The sequence below is a fragment of the Apus apus genome, chromosome 2, assembly GCF_020740795.1.
Source record: "Apus apus isolate bApuApu2 chromosome 2, bApuApu2.pri.cur, whole genome shotgun sequence".
NCBI classification, from domain to species: domain Eukaryota; kingdom Metazoa; phylum Chordata; class Aves; order Apodiformes; family Apodidae; genus Apus; species Apus apus.
The window spans coordinates 16752844-16770680 of record NC_067283.1 but is presented as its reverse complement, the minus strand read 5'-3'; the positions used below and the strand labels follow the sequence as shown (position 1 = coordinate 16770680).

Here is a 17837-nt window from a genome sequence, read left to right as displayed (position 1 = left end):
AACCAGTATTTTAGTAGCTTATGTTTAACCAGATAACAGCATACGCTACATAAACCCTTTATGTCAAATCCAATGAGCCATTTTTAAAACCTTAACGTTCATGCTTTTCTCATGCAGAGTAAGGACGTTTGTATGCAGATTACCCCCAAAAGCAAAGTAGACACAGTAGTTCCAGGGAAAAGAAGCTAAAAGAAAGGAAGAAATTGTCTTTTGTAACCAATTGCTCACCTAGATGGGATCCACTGTTGTGACCAGCACATTCAGCATCTTCTGGACGAAGGGTAAAAGCATACAGAATAAGAGCCAAGAAATAAAGCAGAGAAGTTAGAAGCCCAGCAAAAAATACAGAAGAAATTACTTTAAAATGACAACTGTACAAAGCATAGCATTGAAAAGCCTTCAATAAGCCATTTTCTTAAAAACATAAAACAACATTTATTGTTTTATATTTTAGCTGGAGTTATTCTGGAATTTTGCAGCATGCACACTGATCTTTTTTACTGTTTCAAGCAAAAATTGTGATGACAGCAAACATTCTAAAAAGAATTCTAACACTATGATTCACACTTTATTGGTTAATAGAAAATATGCCACTCAAAAGAAAGCAAAATGTATCAGATGTAGATCAAGCTTTTTTTGTAAATTTTACATTATCAGACTTTAGCTTTAAGTTTTGGCTCACTGGATTAGACAGAAAGGTTTTTGATCAAAAACACACCATCTCATTTGATATAAAATAGCTACAATGTATATTTTTACATGCCAGAGGCCCTTTGATCAAAAATACAAGCTACAATTTCTAATGCCTTTATAAACAAAGGCCTCTAAAGTTTAAAAAAAAAATAAAAATACAAGAGATCAGCTGCTATTACTTTAACATATGCTGCAAGCATAACAGTAAGTGGCTACACTCAGAGGGAAACCAGTAAAGATGATACTGCGTGGATGAACTTTCTACCATCTCAGAGAAATACTTCGTCAGCATTAATTAGAAATGCAAGGCCTCTCATGGCCATGTAATTAAGTCAGAACCATCTCTTTCCACCCCAGCCCACTCAAATTTGCTAATATTATTTTATTATACTACTTTTCTATACATGTCTTCCAGAAGTTGAAGAGAGAGAAAGCAGTTTAAAACAACAGTTCGAATTGCTGATCTCTATATGAAGCAACTAGGAATGTTTTGGTATTGTTATCTACTTTAAAAGATTATTCAAATTATATGGCAGCAATATAAAAGCATTATATGTATAACATCTCTTAGAAATGTTGGGCTATATTCTATTTAATTCTAAACACATGTTCTCTAAATAAAATTATTGGGCTATGCAGGGAAACTTTTGTACAAGTACCTTCAATTTCCTCTGAGAAGCACAAAGGAAAAATAGGAAAGGAAATCATTAAATGGAGTGAAAACCTAAGTTAAGAAAGAAAAGTTAAATCGAAGAAGAAAAATGCACCTACCACACTCAACCGCTTCCTCATCTTAGAAGCCATAAAAACAAAGTATTATTGTTTAATACTTCATAAACAGGAAAAAAATCAGCTATGTAACCTACTCTAAAAATCCTCTTGATAGCACCTATTGTATTGAGGCATATACCACCACACCAGCACTGAATTTAACTTACACGTTTCACTATATTCAGTAACAAAAGGACCTAACTGAAATACTACATGCACTTTAGATCACCTATATGAGATTCTTCCACTATTTATTTGTTAGCAACGACCTTGCCAAGCTGTCATGGAAGATCCCTTGGTATTAAATGCAGAGTTTGTTGATTCAATCCACCTAGAATTTCTAAGAATCACTTCCATGAACGTGATCTTGGTGTTTTTCTGCACTTAAAGTAACAGCTGCTACTGCCCTTGGAGACGGGTTTTGAAGAGGTTTTTGTATTTTTTTTAAATGTCTATACTTGTAGCTGAAAAAATAATATATATAATAAAAGAATATACGTTTTCTTTTAATTTGTTTTTTCTAACACTATCCTAATACAATTGCCTATAATAAATCAATAAATTTCTGTCTCCTTGACAGGGGTGAACCTGAATTGTTACAATCATCTGTGGGCTTTTATAGGAGAGCAAGATACATATATAATGAATTTTTGTTCACAAAGTTATTACACACTAAGGTCTAGATGTATACAGAGATTTCACAATCTACATGTCATTCAAATTTCCTTTGGAATCTGGATAAATATGCCTAACATAAATATTTCAAAGAGTCTCCATGAAGCACTTGGAACATGAAGAAATTATTGAAGAGATACTTTACAATCTTTCATGCATAACTGATATACCAAACTAAGGCAAGGTCAAAACTCTCCTGCCTATCTGATTACAGTGAAAAGCTTTTCCCATTTCATGTCAGGAAATGGATACAAGAGTCTTTTCTGTTAGTGGAAGAACACTGTTTTGCAGAATCATTTCTTAGTACGTTTTTCTTGAGGACTTCTGTTTTAACATACTAATTTGGAATATTTCTCAGAATTCTATTTAAAACTTATTTCTACACTCAAGGTGACCATACAGTTTAAGTAGGCTGGGAAGTCCTGTAAGGTGAGTATTGCTTGGTTGACCACATCTGGTGCCTTAAAAGAGTGCCGACAGTTTTGTGAGTTGAGAGTGGAAGTGCTGGATCCTTTTTCCTCCCCTGACCTTAAAAGCTCCCAATTCTTGAAGTGACAAATGCCCTAAAGCTGGACTCAGAATGGCAGGCTGGCTTCCAGGTGCTATTTCTTTCTCCTTCTCTGTGCTGAGAGACTACTCACACTTCCTGATACGTATGATACGTTTTTCTGTGTTTCCATTTCCATGACTTTCAATAGGCTGCAAATGTATCTCCTGAAAAAGTCACTAAAGCTCGAAGTCATTGAACATAAATATATTTTAAATATATTTTAAAAGTCTCCTAAATTCAACACAGTCATGTGACTTCACTAGTGACTGCAAATTTTAAAGTATTCTGTTTGGTATTTTATCACTGGAAACAGAAAAGTCCTTGCTTACAAACATGAAAGACTGGACCGAAGAAAAAGAAGTCTGTATGTACACCCAGCAGTACACTCACTCAACCCACACCACTGCAGACCTTCAGAGGAGACCTGCAAGTAAAGGAGATGGTGCAGCAATGTTGACAGTGCCCCCCGGGTTTCTGGGCTGCCCCTGCTAGGAAAGGGAACGGTCTTTTCCATCATGCTACAAAGACATTAGGATTCCCAAGTGGGCCAGTTGATTCCAGGGGGCACAAGCCAAAATGGCTACAAGATGAGGTTTAATGCTGAGATCAAGTGAAGGAGTTCTGAACTTTTTGTGTTTTGGTAAAAATCTTCCTTCTTAATACTACTCTTGGCTTTCCTGGGCTACTCCTAAGGTTGAACAAAATAAAAAGAAGAGGGACATCAGTGGGTTGTCATCGCTTAATGTAGCTGTGAAACCATCATCACGTAGCTCCAAATTTGAATTTTACCAGGAATTTTACCAGGGCTATTGCCAGTCCCTAGTAAAGCCAGAGATTCTTTGTCAGGAAACTTCATATCACAATTCACCACTAACTAATATAACTCTGAGTGTTGGAAGCACCCGTACACATGTAGCAGACATGGGCAGATACACGCCTAAAGCTTCAAAGTGTAGAGACATGAAATATTGGGGTAGATCTTCTCAGGCCAATATAGTTTCACTAAATTGAAGCAGAGTGAGAAAGGAAATAAGAGGTGTTTATCTGGCAGGAACAAATAAGACACTAAAAGAGGAAAGAGAGGAAAGAGGAGGAAATCTGATGGGAAGCAGGAAAATAAAAGCAGTGACAAAATGAAAAAAAAAAACAACCAAGCATAAGGTAACATGAAGCAAATGAAAAAAGAGACAAGAAGAAATAATACCAACTAAATGTAGTGTGGGCAGAAGGGAGAGGAAGTTGCAGATAAATTAATCATGGAACAGGCTCATGAAACAACAGTGAAGCAGGACCAGGACTTAAATGGGTAAAAAGAAATAGGAAACACAAGTGCAATGGAAGCTTAGGAAGTAGGTATTTTTATTCATTTGAGAAAGATTTCAGTGTAGCCAATATGTTGTACTATAACAATGCAAGTATTACATAAACTGGGGGGGAGGTTTGTATAGATCTTAACTGAAATATATTTAATTTTGATTTTGGAGGCTTAAAAATGATAAATTATATCACTTATGAAGATCTAAACCAGTGCCACTCCAGGTACTTCCTCAAACTCTTTGGAACAGTCCAGCATCAAATTAATATTTTCAACTTCTGCTGATTTCTTCCAACAATATTTCCATAAAAGAATCTTACTTAAATGTCTCTCAGTGTAAAATTAGATCCAGTAGCTCTGTTCTAGTTTATCATAATTAAGTTAATCCTTTAAATCCTACTACCCTCTAGTAAGCAAGAACTTTTGATGCATAGTGATCTGCATTACACTAAGTATATTAAACACTCCTGATATTTGAAGGACCAACAGCCCTACGTAGCAACTGACATTTATACTGTTTTTCAGGTTTTTTATCCTATAAGCTTTTGTAGATTGAACAATATATATATATGCATGCTGTAGAAAATACAAGCTGATCTAATTGAATCCTCTCATAACATCATCATGTAACAGTATCTCTACCAAGATAATTTGGAAAATGAAGGATAGTCTTGCAGTGAAGGACAGGACAAGAGTTTATGAGATCCGTTTCCACTTCTGTCTCATGTGACCTTGGCTCAAATGTCATCCAGCTTCAGGTTTCCTTAATATCTCTGTGGTAGCAGGAAGTGAGTTTTTGTAAGGACAGAAGACTTCTGAACAAAGATGCTAATGTGCTCATTTAACTCTATAGGTCTGGTTTGTTTTTTTGTTTTTACTCATAAATACCTGCTGGTGGGCAATCAAGTTTCAAATATGAACACAGAAAAATACTAAGAAGAAAGGCATGGTTAAACTTGTGCAGCAATTAGAACAAGCAAAAGAGTCCTACTGTACAATTATGCTAAATGTTTGGTCTTCAAATACAAGTGGTACAAAGCATTCATTCTTTTAGCATGTTTAAATTCTTTTGTTGGCAGAACACAGTCTTCAACTCACAAGACATTCATCTACAGATAAACTGGGTTACATCTTGTTTTAATGAACACCATTTGGCTGCAGTTAAATATTTCCTCTTGCTCATACAATGCCAATCACATATGGTAAATAAAAATTGAAAGTAAAATGGGTTTTAAGCCCTAGAAAAACTACATGATGATGACTTTGCCACAGTAAGTATTTACATTTAGCATAAAATATACAGAACAAATGTATTTTCAAGGAAAAGACATCTCTGAACAGCTCTGCCATACATGCTACATACAAATACATATTTATATATAACTATACATGCAGGATATGGATATACACATATGCACGCACTGCACAAATTAACAGAACTTGCAGGCTACACTAGTATAAAATATAAAGTTACCAGTAATTTTCATACCAGAGACAAGCACAAGAATAAACAAAGTAACCACTGTGAAAGCAAAATTATGCTGAAGGAGTATAATGTTTTGGCTGATTATTGTGGTTTATAATAACTGCAGAACAGTAAGCCACTTGGTTGTTATTCAAATTCATTTCCTTTTTTCTTTTCTCAAAAAAATAGGTGATCAGTGTTTTATCTGCAAATTAAAGTAAGCTACAAGTGCAAGAATGAGAATGTTTGTTGGGAATTACTATTACAGTCAAAGAATGAGTAGGTATTTGTGTTCAAGTTAACAGATTTGGAACTATTAAACAAACAAATTCTTCCCTGTACTGCCTCGAGTCAGTCCTAATGAGCTGGGATGCAGTGAAAGGAGAACTCATAGATCCAACACTAGCTACAAAGTTGTGCCCAAGGTAAGATGACCTTCTACAGCCATGAACGCTGTTCAGTATGACTCAGGAACAGCAGGTGAACAGGTTTCTGCAGAGCTCACAAGCTCAGACGCAGCAAAGCTGATGGCAGGTGGCCAGACACACCTCCACTGTACCCGCCTCTGCATCCCACCAAGCTCCCTCACACCTCCTGTCAGGTACACTGCAGGTCCTCTGTCCCAGCAGGTGGAGGGTTAGTCCTACTCACACAACTTCATGCATCTCCATTATTTTACTTTCACTCAATTTGCCTTTTTTCTATGCTGCTTTTTCTTCTTAGTTTTCCCCAGGACCATTTTCTCACAGTACTACTGCACAAGCAACACTGCTTGTTGCTGAAGTCACTGTTATTAAGTTTTTAGAAAAATGCTGGAAATGCCTGAGATTTATCTCTCCGTCATTTCTGCACTAACTCAGAGGCTTGAAAGTAACACGGTCAATCTTATCAGCAGGTCAGCACATCTAACTGCCACTTATCTCATACTTTTAAAACGTATCAAATATTAACTTCGAACTTGCTGAGGTTTTCTACCAATAATAAAAAACTGAAAGAGGTCAGAGTTTATATTAATAATTTTTGAATTCACTGTTCCAAAAACTTAAACAAAACAATACATTAGTGTTTGATTTTATTGGAATCAAAAAATAACTGAGCTATAGTTCAAATAGTGACTATAATAACACTTATATAATACTCTGGAGCTTTGCCTAATGGAGTTTATGGGCAGCTTTTGTCCATCTATTCTTCCATTGTTCTTTTTGCAACACTTTCTCCTTCACACTCAACATGAAAATTTACATCCCTGCTTTTATCTTAATTTCTTTGTTCCTACTTTTTCTGCATCTTCCTCTCAATGCAAAAATCATCTCTGGTGAGCGTATCCCCCACCTGTATAATCAGCTTCCTGCCACCTCCTAGATACCACCAAACTAAGCACCTTCTCCATCTGCAAATGACTAGTGTGATTTCACTTCTCCTTCAATATGGAGCATCCCCTCCTCCAGTGTACACGACATGTTAGAGGTTTTTTACTTTGCCTGGTGCAATGTGAGAATAATTCTGTTTTGTCTTTCAAGAAAACAGCTAAATTCTGGTAGCAGTGTATTTATGTGTATTTCACAAAGCTAAAGTATTTACATGTACTTATATTCACTTTACACATAGACTCAATGAAGCAGCTGACTTGGCTATTAAACTGAAACTAAGAAGTGGTATTTCCATTATAGATGGATACTTTTAACAACTGTGAACTAGGCTGGGTTTCTGTTTTATCAGTGCAAATAATTCTTTGCTGAAAAAAGTTCTGTGGAAAGTATCCTCTGCTCTCTTTCCTCAATATAAGCATACATACAAGCATCACCAAAAAAGCCCACTTTCATTTTGTTTCCAAATTTATGATACACAAATATGTGTACAGATTAACTTTATACAACATGCCTTGCTAAGCTAAAGAGTAAAAAATGTAAAAAGTAATCCAGTCAGGTTCCTTTCAGGTTTTGAAAAATAGTTAAATATCAAAGCAAATCCTGATGGATGTTAATGTTACTATAATTACAGTTATTGACAACATTTCAGAGAGCTCTTTTTCTAGAAAATTACAACAGTCCCTCCCAGTTCCAGAACCAGCTTGAGAAGAGAGCAAAAAAAGAAGTTGTAGGATACTTCTCTTATGTTACAAGATTTTGACTAATTTTTAGATTAAATTGTAAGCAGATGGACACCACCACCTTGGAAGCCCACCTAAGAAACCAGAGCTGACTCACATTTTCTGGGTATCCAAGGAAACAGAATATTTCTCTGGGATTCTCCCTATTAGAAACAAAGGCATGTACCCAGGTTTCTTCCTTGTTATGAAATATGGGAGTAGTGGAATGAGTTGACTGAACAGAACAGGCCAACACCCAGTGCTACTTACCATGTCTCAAGAAAGCTTCCTAGTGCAACTCCCAGTCCTGTCAGGAAAGGGACTTTTATAAGCAGCTCTGTTGAAGTCAATAGGTTTTCATATTTGGGAATCTATAAAAGTATTATTTGGCAAATTGCCCTTTTCCTCCAACCTGCTCAGGAAATTCAGATCATACAAGTGGATAGGATCAACTGTGCTAGCAAGCAACTTCTCAAGATACAACTAGTTCAGGAAGATCTACAGAACATCAGTTTCCCCACACAACTACCTTTCCAAATATTAGAGAACCCTATATCCAGCTGGAGGCCTGTAGTACAGGATTAAAAAAGAATCAGATGAAATCAAACATTACCAGTTTCCCACCTCCTTATACAGGAACTTGTTAAATAAAACTTCAGAAGACAATAATCAGTGGGCCATACCCCACAGTAAAGAAAAGGGATAAAAAAATCAGACCAGGCAGTCCTTTCCCATTTTCTCTTCTCTATTCCACCTTCCTTACATTTTTCTGATACCCAGCAGCATGCTGTTTGTTCAGCTGAGCAATGCATGACGTTCCAGCACCTCCCAGTTTTGGCAAAGTGATTGTACAAATACAGACACGGCCTCCTCATCTCACAGCTTCACTGCTGTTTTTGGTCACATGCAAAAGCTGCATAACTTTAGAAAGGTCACAAGAGCCTAGAGTTTACCAGCTTATGTGGAATCTTCTTGAGAAGCCAAGCAAGTAGAAGGAAAGTTTCCCTCAGAGCAACTTCATCAATATCCTAGCCACAAGATTTTTTCTGTAGCTGAATTCTGGTTCCTTAAAATGTCACCTCTGTGATGGATCTGAATTCCATCCCAACACTAAAAGCACATTTAGACTTTGAATGAAGGGATGAATCTCTACTCAGAGTAGCACCTTCCCTCTTCCCATGGAAAACTGGCACATGTAACAGAAGACTGAAACAACAAACCTACATTACAGGCTTTCCTCCTTCAAGAGGCACCCCTGCCTTCTAGATGGTATTTAGCTGGATCTTTCCTTGTTTAAAGAAAGTCTAGAAGGGAACAATACTAGGCATACTGCTTGACCCTAAGGCTCTGTCATGCTTTAAAGGAAAGGGGATAAAGAGAGGAACTCTTCTCCCTTATTTAAGCTAGTTAAGGCAAAGTCAGTGGAAACAGCAGAGACAACAATAATAGACATAATATTGTGGGTCTTCTTTGGGTTATCATTTTGGCAATTCCTAATCAAGTTCAGGCTGCCTATTCAGCAGGGTGGGATGCATCTTGTAAAACCCTTCACTTGAAGGTCACTAAAAAGATGCAGTTCATTACACAACAAATCATGCAGTTTTTCTGCAGCAGCTGCTTTACCTCTTCAAAAGCACCACTGCCACATTAATTGAAGGCTCTTGTTGTGGGTATTATCCAGATTGGACAACAGTGGGCAGAGAAAAATAGCTATACCGTGGGATCACACACTTTTCTAAAATTGGGGAAGAGCAACTTGACCTAGAACCTAGAAAACAACAGATTTACTACAAGCTGAAGGAGTTTCTCTTAACAAAGATGTATGTAAATTAGAAAAGCTATAGTGCAATCATTTAGTCTGTTACTGTAATCATAAAGGTAATCAAAGGTTTTAGAGTTAACAACAGCATTAGCACACACTATCAAATAGTGAAAAGGAATGAGAGATAGAAAATGCAGTTTATTAGAAAACTAACAGTAATTGTCAAACTTCAGAACCAAAAAGCCACAGCAAGGAGTTAGGAAAATTGCAACAGAAACCTTGGTAAGGGGTTTTTAAAGTGAAAAGTTAAGATTTAGTTTTGCATTTAGTGCTTGCCACAGTAACCCTACTTTTTGTTCTAATGTTAAAAGAATGAAAGATGGTTGGAAATTTTAGACCATTGGCTTGAAAATTTCTATTGAACTCACAAACATGCTTGTATTTAAGATTTAGATCCTACTGAAGCATGGTAGTTTCTTACATTCTACTCACTTTGTTATAAGACTGTACAACTGAAAGAAATAACAGGTCAAGCAAAATACGTAATAATACTTAAAACAGATGTTGATGTAAATTCTAGTGGAAAGAAAATATTTGTTTCTATATATGCACTTTCTTAGAGCTTATTTTCTTTACACTGTGCAACTACTGTATTTAAAAGCAGAGACTATCAAGGATGAATTTGTTAAAACAACAGGAAGAAGTGGTTCTGTGAAAGCCTGGCAAAGAACTGAATGTCCCAACTTAAAAATCTGTTCTGCTTCACAGGACACAAAACATCACAAACTATATATAAACTCTAAATAAAAATTTCACTTTACTAATGCAGTCCCAATTATATAAGCTATAAGCCTATTCTGTACCATTTAAACAGGAAAAGAACAGTCTTCAACCTTTCAAATACATATTAAAAAATTAATTGGACTTGGTGCTTCAAAAATAAAGTCAGAAGGTTGGGAAAAATTGTTAGCTGCTTTTCAAGCTTTTAATTTCAGCTCTTGTATTTATTTTCCTGTTTATACCATGTGATCAAGAAGCTATTGTGCTCACAGGAAACATATCCTAGAGTCACAGGGCTGAAGCAAACTGCTGTTTTATAATGTTAGAGATCTGAAGTATGAATCCTATTCCAGGTTAACAGACTTACATGATTTTCTGTTGGAAATTTTCAGTGGCTGAATCTGCACTTCTGGTCTTCTTAGTGCAAATCTCCTATAAAATGGGAGGTGGTAGGGGAAAGACACAAACTCCTCAGTTTTCACTGCAAGTTTTGGATTAATAAACACGTAACATCATGAGGCTATTGCAAAATATCCACAAGATTTTAAATGAAATTAACTTAAAACAACACAAGCTATTCACAATCTAAAAAATTAAATCCCAAGCCTAAAATTTTTGTAAGCTCTCCAAAACCTGCTGCAGTTCTTATTCCTGCGTAGTACATCAGTGTGAATATAGATACTGATGTGCTATTTTCCATATGTTTTTTCTTTCAGTCTGAATCAGTGTTATCCTATCAGTTTTTGTCATTATTAATTCTAGCCAGACAAGTAAGGAAATCAAAAGTATTTCAGCAACAGGTTTCCAAGTTCAGTTGTCTTGCTGCAAATGCAGGTTTATCATACCAATGTAAACTATGAGCATTTCATATGACAATGATGCGAAGTTAAGAAGTCGGCAAATAAGTGTCCTTTCTTACTACAAAAAATAATGAAGCCATGTTTGTCAGTAGCTCACCTCTCCTGGAAATGCTTTGAAGGGATCAAGCCTGCTCTGGGATTGGCATCACCTTCATGTTTGGCCTGCCACCAGGTTGCATCATCCTGGCTCATGATCTGAAGGATATCTCCTTTTCTGAAAGCAAGTCCAGCTTCTTTACAAGGGATTGCTTTATCTTCATTAGGATTATAGTCAAATAGGGCTCTGATAAACATCTGGAACAAACCATGTTTTATCTTTAGAATAAAAATTTTGAATGTATTAGAAAGTCATCTCCCCTTTTTTTTATTTTACTGTTCAAAACTATTGAACTAAATAATGCAAAGCAATTAACACTTACTGCTGTAAAACATCCTTATGGATGTCTAACAATAGAAGTTTATTTGGGAATTTTTAATTCATTGCTCCAGCAACCACAACCTCAATGTAGTAAAGTCTCTATGATCCAAGGTGAACAGGACTGTGCAGGTGAAGAGTATACCCAAATGGGGAACAGAACAGAAGGTACTTTTGAACCAAGGTGCTACCAAGTGTCTTCTATCCAGTGAACAACAGAAGAAACAGAGTACTTGGAAGTAAGCCAGGTCCTTGCAGAAGACTGAAGATTAGCTATGACAACTTCATGCTGTAGAGTTAGGATTTAAGAACCATGTTACACCCACTTGTAAATTCAGCACTTAAGTATTTAAGTGTACGGTGCACTACACATTGTCACATCAGAAAAACTGAATCCAGAGGCATAAATCCAAGCAAACAATGGATAACCTCAGTGTAACACACATTGCAGTAGCTGATGAAATAGTCTTGCCTACCTTGCCTTCTTTCACTGGCATTTCTTCCTTCACACTAGGTATAATTTTAAATGTAATTGCTCCTTGAGACTGAGCCTGGTGAACATTTAAAAAGAAAATGCACTGAGAATTAAGCTGTACATTTAAAAAAAATCTTAAAAGGAAAACAAATTAAAATTACATTTATAATACTCAAATATATTGAATCTATCCTCTCCCAAGCATGATCAATGGAGTTTGACAGCTTCACTCTACCACAATTTGCATTGCAAAGATTAAAATACCCACTTGAAATGCTCAGTTTTATTTGCTTCACTGGTGGGCAGAGACAGACTGTCAGAAACTGGGACCTGCATGTTTCAGAGGTCCTGCTTCTGCACTGAAAGGAGAAGCAAATGCTACAGCTAAAATGTATGCATATTAGAAGCAACTACTGGACTCCTGGCACATTTAGAACACCCCTGGAAAAATCCAACTAACATTTAATTTAAAAAAAAAGAAGATAGAAATATTCAAACAGGCTTGTGCCATATTTATCATATAAAACTACTGGGGGGATTTATTCTTTTGGCAACTTTGAGAAGCTAGAAAAGAAACACATTTTTGAATAGACTACGTGTACTAAATGGAAAAAAAGCCCTGCACTATAAATCTTAAAACAAGTTAGCCATCATCAACCACCTCATCCATTCATCTTCCCCTATATCCCACTTAAAGTATGTCTGGCTGCATTTTACTTATTAACTAGGATATATTCCCACTGCCTCAGTGACATTTTGCTATAGAAGGAAGTGCTAATCAGCTGGAGCCCCTGCTACCACTGCATGCAGCCGACAAGTTTCATAAAACCAGCAGAGTGCAACAGACAGCCAACGATTTCAGCAAAATGGAAACAGGCCTGTCCACTACCAATCGAGACATACTTCTGCCGGCGTGTCTGCGATCCAAGAGCTCCCTGTTTGACAAGCAGCAGCCAAGGTCTTATTTCACCAGCCATAGGACTGGAATCAATAACTCTCTTACTATTGAAACAGGCTCTAACTACCTTCTGATGTTTATATGGTACCTCAAGGAGGTAAATGGGGAAATTGTTCACACCATGTCTAGTGCCATTGTGTTTCTAGAGATTTTTAAATATCACTTTTTTGCAGGGAAATATATTTCTGTGGGGAACACAAAACCATAAAACAAGCATGAATATCAGTGAAACTTGAAATGAAACATCTCAGAAACTATGAGACAGCCACTCAATTCAGCAGGACAGCAAGGCATTTATGGATACTGAAATGCCTACACCATTAATATAACGAGCTGTCATGACCCTCTTTGGCTTCTTTGCTGTTTCAATGTTTATTGAATATTTCTGAAAAAGTCTAAGTTACTTAATTTGCAATAGTGCTCTACAAGTGAGTAACTAGGCTGGCTTTAGGGATTGTGTAGATCAGAGGAGTGCAAACAATCATATATATGGCTATATACTCCAAATCAATATTATATAATCTTAATGTACTTGTTAGTTCATTCTATCGAGTACATGTATTATGAATTAATTTTCACATGGAGTTATCACATTTATTAATTCATACATTTAAAGTAATTTAAATTCAACTGGTCATCGTGTGCCATGATTATATTATTGTATAATACACTTTTTTCTAAGAAATACACCAGAAATTTTAAGCCTCTTTACTTTTTCTTGACTCACATGAGCTAATTTTAAAATGCTTTGTATTTACCAAAATGTGTATTATTTCTTCTGGTTTTTTATCATCTACAGGAATCCCATTGACTTCCCTCAGTTCATCACCAACATGAATAAGACCTACAGAGGTAAAGAGGAGGTGTTAAATGGTAGCTACATATTACGCAAAAAATGCCATTAACGTTCAGCTTTTCTCTCCCTTGCTCATCCACTTTAAGCTCTAAGTTAAAAGCAGAAATATACAGTAAACACAACAGCTGCTGTCCTCAAAAAGAAGTTTGAGATGGTTGGTTTACTCTCCTCCTTCCTTCCTACTGAAAATTAGTACCATTTCTCTATGACTTCTGCAGACTTTTATGCAGATGTCTGAAAAATGTCTGTGCCAATACTTCTACTCATGCTATTTTCTTACTGCTACACAGCTGCAAGTACTGCAAAGATCACTTAGGCTTTGAGTGCTAATTTGTGGCACAAATGCTTCTTAATGTAACAATATATATCTAGATATACTCCATTATCCCATCGAAGTGTGAAGCACAGCTGTCCTAGATTCTCTTAAATGAAAAGAGGCCCTTTAGAGTATAACTCAGTACTTCTTGCTTGAGTTCTTTCACACTTTGAGCATCCCAAACTAAACATCTGCAGTCAAGGACATGCTGGCATTTTGAGATTTACCAGCTGAAACTCCAAATGTAAAAATATTGAATCCTGCTGATGGAGGAGCTCAGGACAGCTGAATTAGTTTATATCAGTACCTCCACTAAGTGGATGTATCCAGTTGGAAACAAACCATGGTGTATCTTCAAAAATCCTGCACCTGCCAACTCAAAGATACCTGGTTGCGAGCGAACAGGGGAAAAAATTCAGCATGAATTCCTCTACCAATATTGAAATATCACTTTGGAAAGCTGCCTAAACTCCAAACACTTTTGTTTGCGTTAGTGATGTATTTTGTGGGTGCAAAATCCTCCCATTTTATTTTATCTTTTTCTGAGTTATAGAACTTGAATGGCTAGTGGAAAACAGCAACACCTTACCACTTCTATCTGCAGCTCCTCCACGCATTATCCTGGCCACCACAATTGCACCAGTCTGCTCATCCCTTTTAATTGTAGCCCCCTTTAAAATAAACAAAAAAAAAGTTATTTGGTTAATCTTGCCATAATTTTAATTAACTACACTAAAAAAACGTTTGCTAGGTAAAATTGCAAAAAGTTGAAATTGTAGCAGTGTATGAACAAGCCACAAATGATATTTGCTGATGAAAACAATATACAAAATACATCGCTCTATTACCATCCTGTAAAAGTGTGAATTCTTTTCTATTCAGAATGGACTCATACGATTTAGACAAATGATACAAGAAATTTACTTTTCAACTTAATTAACTTGTAAACTGCCACACACCTCATTGGAGTCTGTGGCTAAAACTGTACTAAACCATTAATAACTGATAAATTGTTTTTCCTGCATTAAAAGAGGCCACATTACATACTATGGGGGAAAAAAAAAAGTTTATCCATGTGAGTCACCATTGCACTTCATGCTCCAAGCTGCCTGTGTATCCACTAATCATAGTTTTGCTTTACAACATTACTAATAAATAAACACAAATTTGAGAAATGTCCCTGCACGTCAAGGCTCACCTGGAATACCCGCAGGACAGAAATGCAGAGGAGGAACATTTCCTGAGTTAGTCATGACTGTTTTCATACACTACGCAAACGCATCAGTAAGGCATTTAGGTAAATGATGTCATGTAGTTAAATTTCCAGCAAACAGCTGTCTAGATGAGAAAAATGCCTTTATGGCTAGAACCACAAAGGTGCCGGGAAAAGAGGCAGAAGATGATGGGGAAGCAGCAGCGCTGCCGAGTGAGAAGGGAAACAGAGGCATGGAGCTGCTGTCTCAGCTGCAGATCCCTCCTTTCAGGCAGATGGGAAGGGGCAAGGGGGGAAATGCTGGCCCTGCTCTGGAAAGCAGAATCCACAGAATAATAAGGGGATTTTAGCTAGATAAGTTGTACTGTATAATCACCTTCAAAAAGGTGATTTGATCCAGCATTTTTTAAAAACAACACAAAAAAAGCACCTCCTGGCCAACAGCTTTTTATCTGCACACAATTACATATCAATGTAGTTAGTGACCTGTGATAGCTCTGACTTTGTTAATCAAGAGAGGTATTTACGACCCTGACAGGTAAGTAAATTTTCTAAAAATTTCCATGTTTTTCATTAGCAAATAAACTGTATTACCTCACCTCTGACTCCAACACAGTAGTTAGAATTTCCTTCCATCAGAGAAGTGCTGTGCTTGAAGTTAGAGTACTTAATAAAGTTCCCTGAATAATTAAATTGCTTTTACAGCTAGCTTTCTGTATTTCTTTAGATTAAACATGAACATCATATTTATCACTACTTCTGTTTTTAGATGTTCCATGGATGTGAAGCTGAAATACATACAAGGAAATAAAGGGGGTGAGATTTTACTGCAGTTTAACAACTTTATTTACTAAATAAACTTGTTTCCCTTTCCCTCTGCCTCTAAGAAGGAAATTTAGCACAAAATAAAAATGAGGGATTAATTTATATATTACTATATGCAAGCTGCATTGATTGCAAATAGAGAAAATTAGAACAGCCACCACACAATATTCTCTTTGACTGAATCTTTTAACAGTGGCCAGCACTCCATAGCAAAATAACAGTTAAATCAGAATTTTCAAAGCACAAAATCAAGTTTGAATTTACAGGGAAATTATTTAACCTGAGTTACCTCACTGTCAATAACTCCTCTATGACAAACTCAAAGTGAATGGGCAGGCCCATGAAAAGCACTATTGGAGTTTCAATATTTGGGTGTACCTGTGGTACACAAAGTAAAAAGGAGGTTCCTTAAATTCCCCTTCCCTCCCAATTTAGAACACTTAAAAAGAAATAAAACACAAGTAGATTTCTTTTTGAAAACCCAAACCAGCTTCTCTGTACTCCTGCCAGCCCTGCTTAAACTATGGGGTAAATATAATCTGGCAGGATTTTCTCCTTGAAAGATGTTCAGCTCCAGTACTTCCAGTTACATGTGCAGTGCAGCTCCTCATTTAGAGATTTAAAAATGGAAGAAGGTTAGACTGGACCTTGAGAGCTGGAAAATATTTTCAGTGTTGCGAGCCAAAAGTGTAAGTTACCCTAAATGAGACATATACAGATGTAATAGCATAGCTTGGTTTAAAATGCTTCGAAAGGGAAAAATAAGGACTTTCGGAGCCATGTGGTGATCAGACTGAGAAAATGTTTAAAAGTATACCATGCAAAAGCACTAAAAATAATACAAGCTCCTTCAGCAAGGCTTTTTTCACTGTTTTTTTGGGTTGGTTTTGTTGTTTGGGTTTTTTTTTCTTTTCATTTTTAATGCAGTAACACTGATTGGTAAGCATAACTCAGGGTTTCGCAGACAGGAGTTTTATTAGTTTTTCCATGGATCTGCTGGTTCCCGAATATAAACATTATAAGCCTTTATTTTTAAAGAAAGTACTAGCCTGTAAAATAAATTACTAATGAGAGAGTTTGAAACATCAGTAATATTTTTGCATACCTTTTTGTTAAACAAAAGTACATGCAGATGTTGAATGCAAATAAGTACTTCAATAAGCCTTATTTTAATTCATTCTCGACTGAAAATGCAAATACAAATATTAGTTACCTACCTTATAGTGAGGAGTTATTTAAAAGTTGATGCCCACATACATGTAGGCTATGCACACTAAAGCTGTCACTAAACCTAAATTAATCCTACCTATAAAACACTCAGGTTCCTTCACCAATAAGGCCTGAGCTATAGGGACTCAGTGAGAGGCAAGCAAGAGCTGTATAATCTGCATGGGCAGAACATGTAAATGACTCTTTTAAATCACGCCAATTCATTTCATCCAACTTCAGGTATGGAAAGCAGGTATCTAGTTCAAGCTGGGTGTCTAGGCTCCTCCTGTATGTTTCTTTTAATGAAAAGAAACAGTTTGGGATAATTAATCACACATTCATTAAGGCAGGCATCTTAAATAGATGGCATGGTTCGTTCACTTAAGCTGCCTATTTTTCTTCCTACTATACACAAAACATAAGATTAGTTTTCAAATGTGAAATGAATCTGTGTGATGAAGAAGCAACCACCTTCATGTGAGGAAGTGTACTAATTAGAATAACTGCATGACAGCTGTAACAAACCTGGAATGTTATTTGGGACCTCGAAGTAGTGAAAAACCAGGAACTAAACTGCTGGTTGTACATTTGGATAACAGGAATGCTAAGC

The 17837-nt window shown here is 36.4% G+C and overlaps 1 protein-coding gene across 3 annotated transcripts in view; it reads right to left on the bottom strand.

The window, feature by feature from the left end:
* The window catches only part of MPP7 (MAGUK p55 scaffold protein 7), a 144330-nt gene that overhangs the window by 24227 nt on the left and 102266 nt on the right, over nucleotides 1-17837 (bottom strand). For 2 of the 3 annotated variants that reach the window (XM_051610352.1, XM_051610353.1), the window contains exons 8-15: nucleotides 14570-14651; nucleotides 13567-13652; nucleotides 11852-11926; nucleotides 11058-11254; nucleotides 10468-10532; nucleotides 1465-1485; nucleotides 1353-1364; nucleotides 229-270 (exon numbers count right to left, since the gene is read on the bottom strand). In XM_051610352.1, coding sequence (XP_051466312.1) covers nucleotides 229-270; nucleotides 1353-1364; nucleotides 1465-1485; nucleotides 10468-10532; nucleotides 11058-11254; nucleotides 11852-11926; nucleotides 13567-13652; nucleotides 14570-14651 — 580 coding nt within the window. The remainder of the gene's footprint in view (nucleotides 1-228; nucleotides 271-1352; nucleotides 1365-1464; nucleotides 1486-10467; nucleotides 10533-11057; nucleotides 11255-11851; nucleotides 11927-13566; nucleotides 13653-14569; nucleotides 14652-17837) is intronic. The other variant, XM_051610354.1, reaches the window with a different exon arrangement.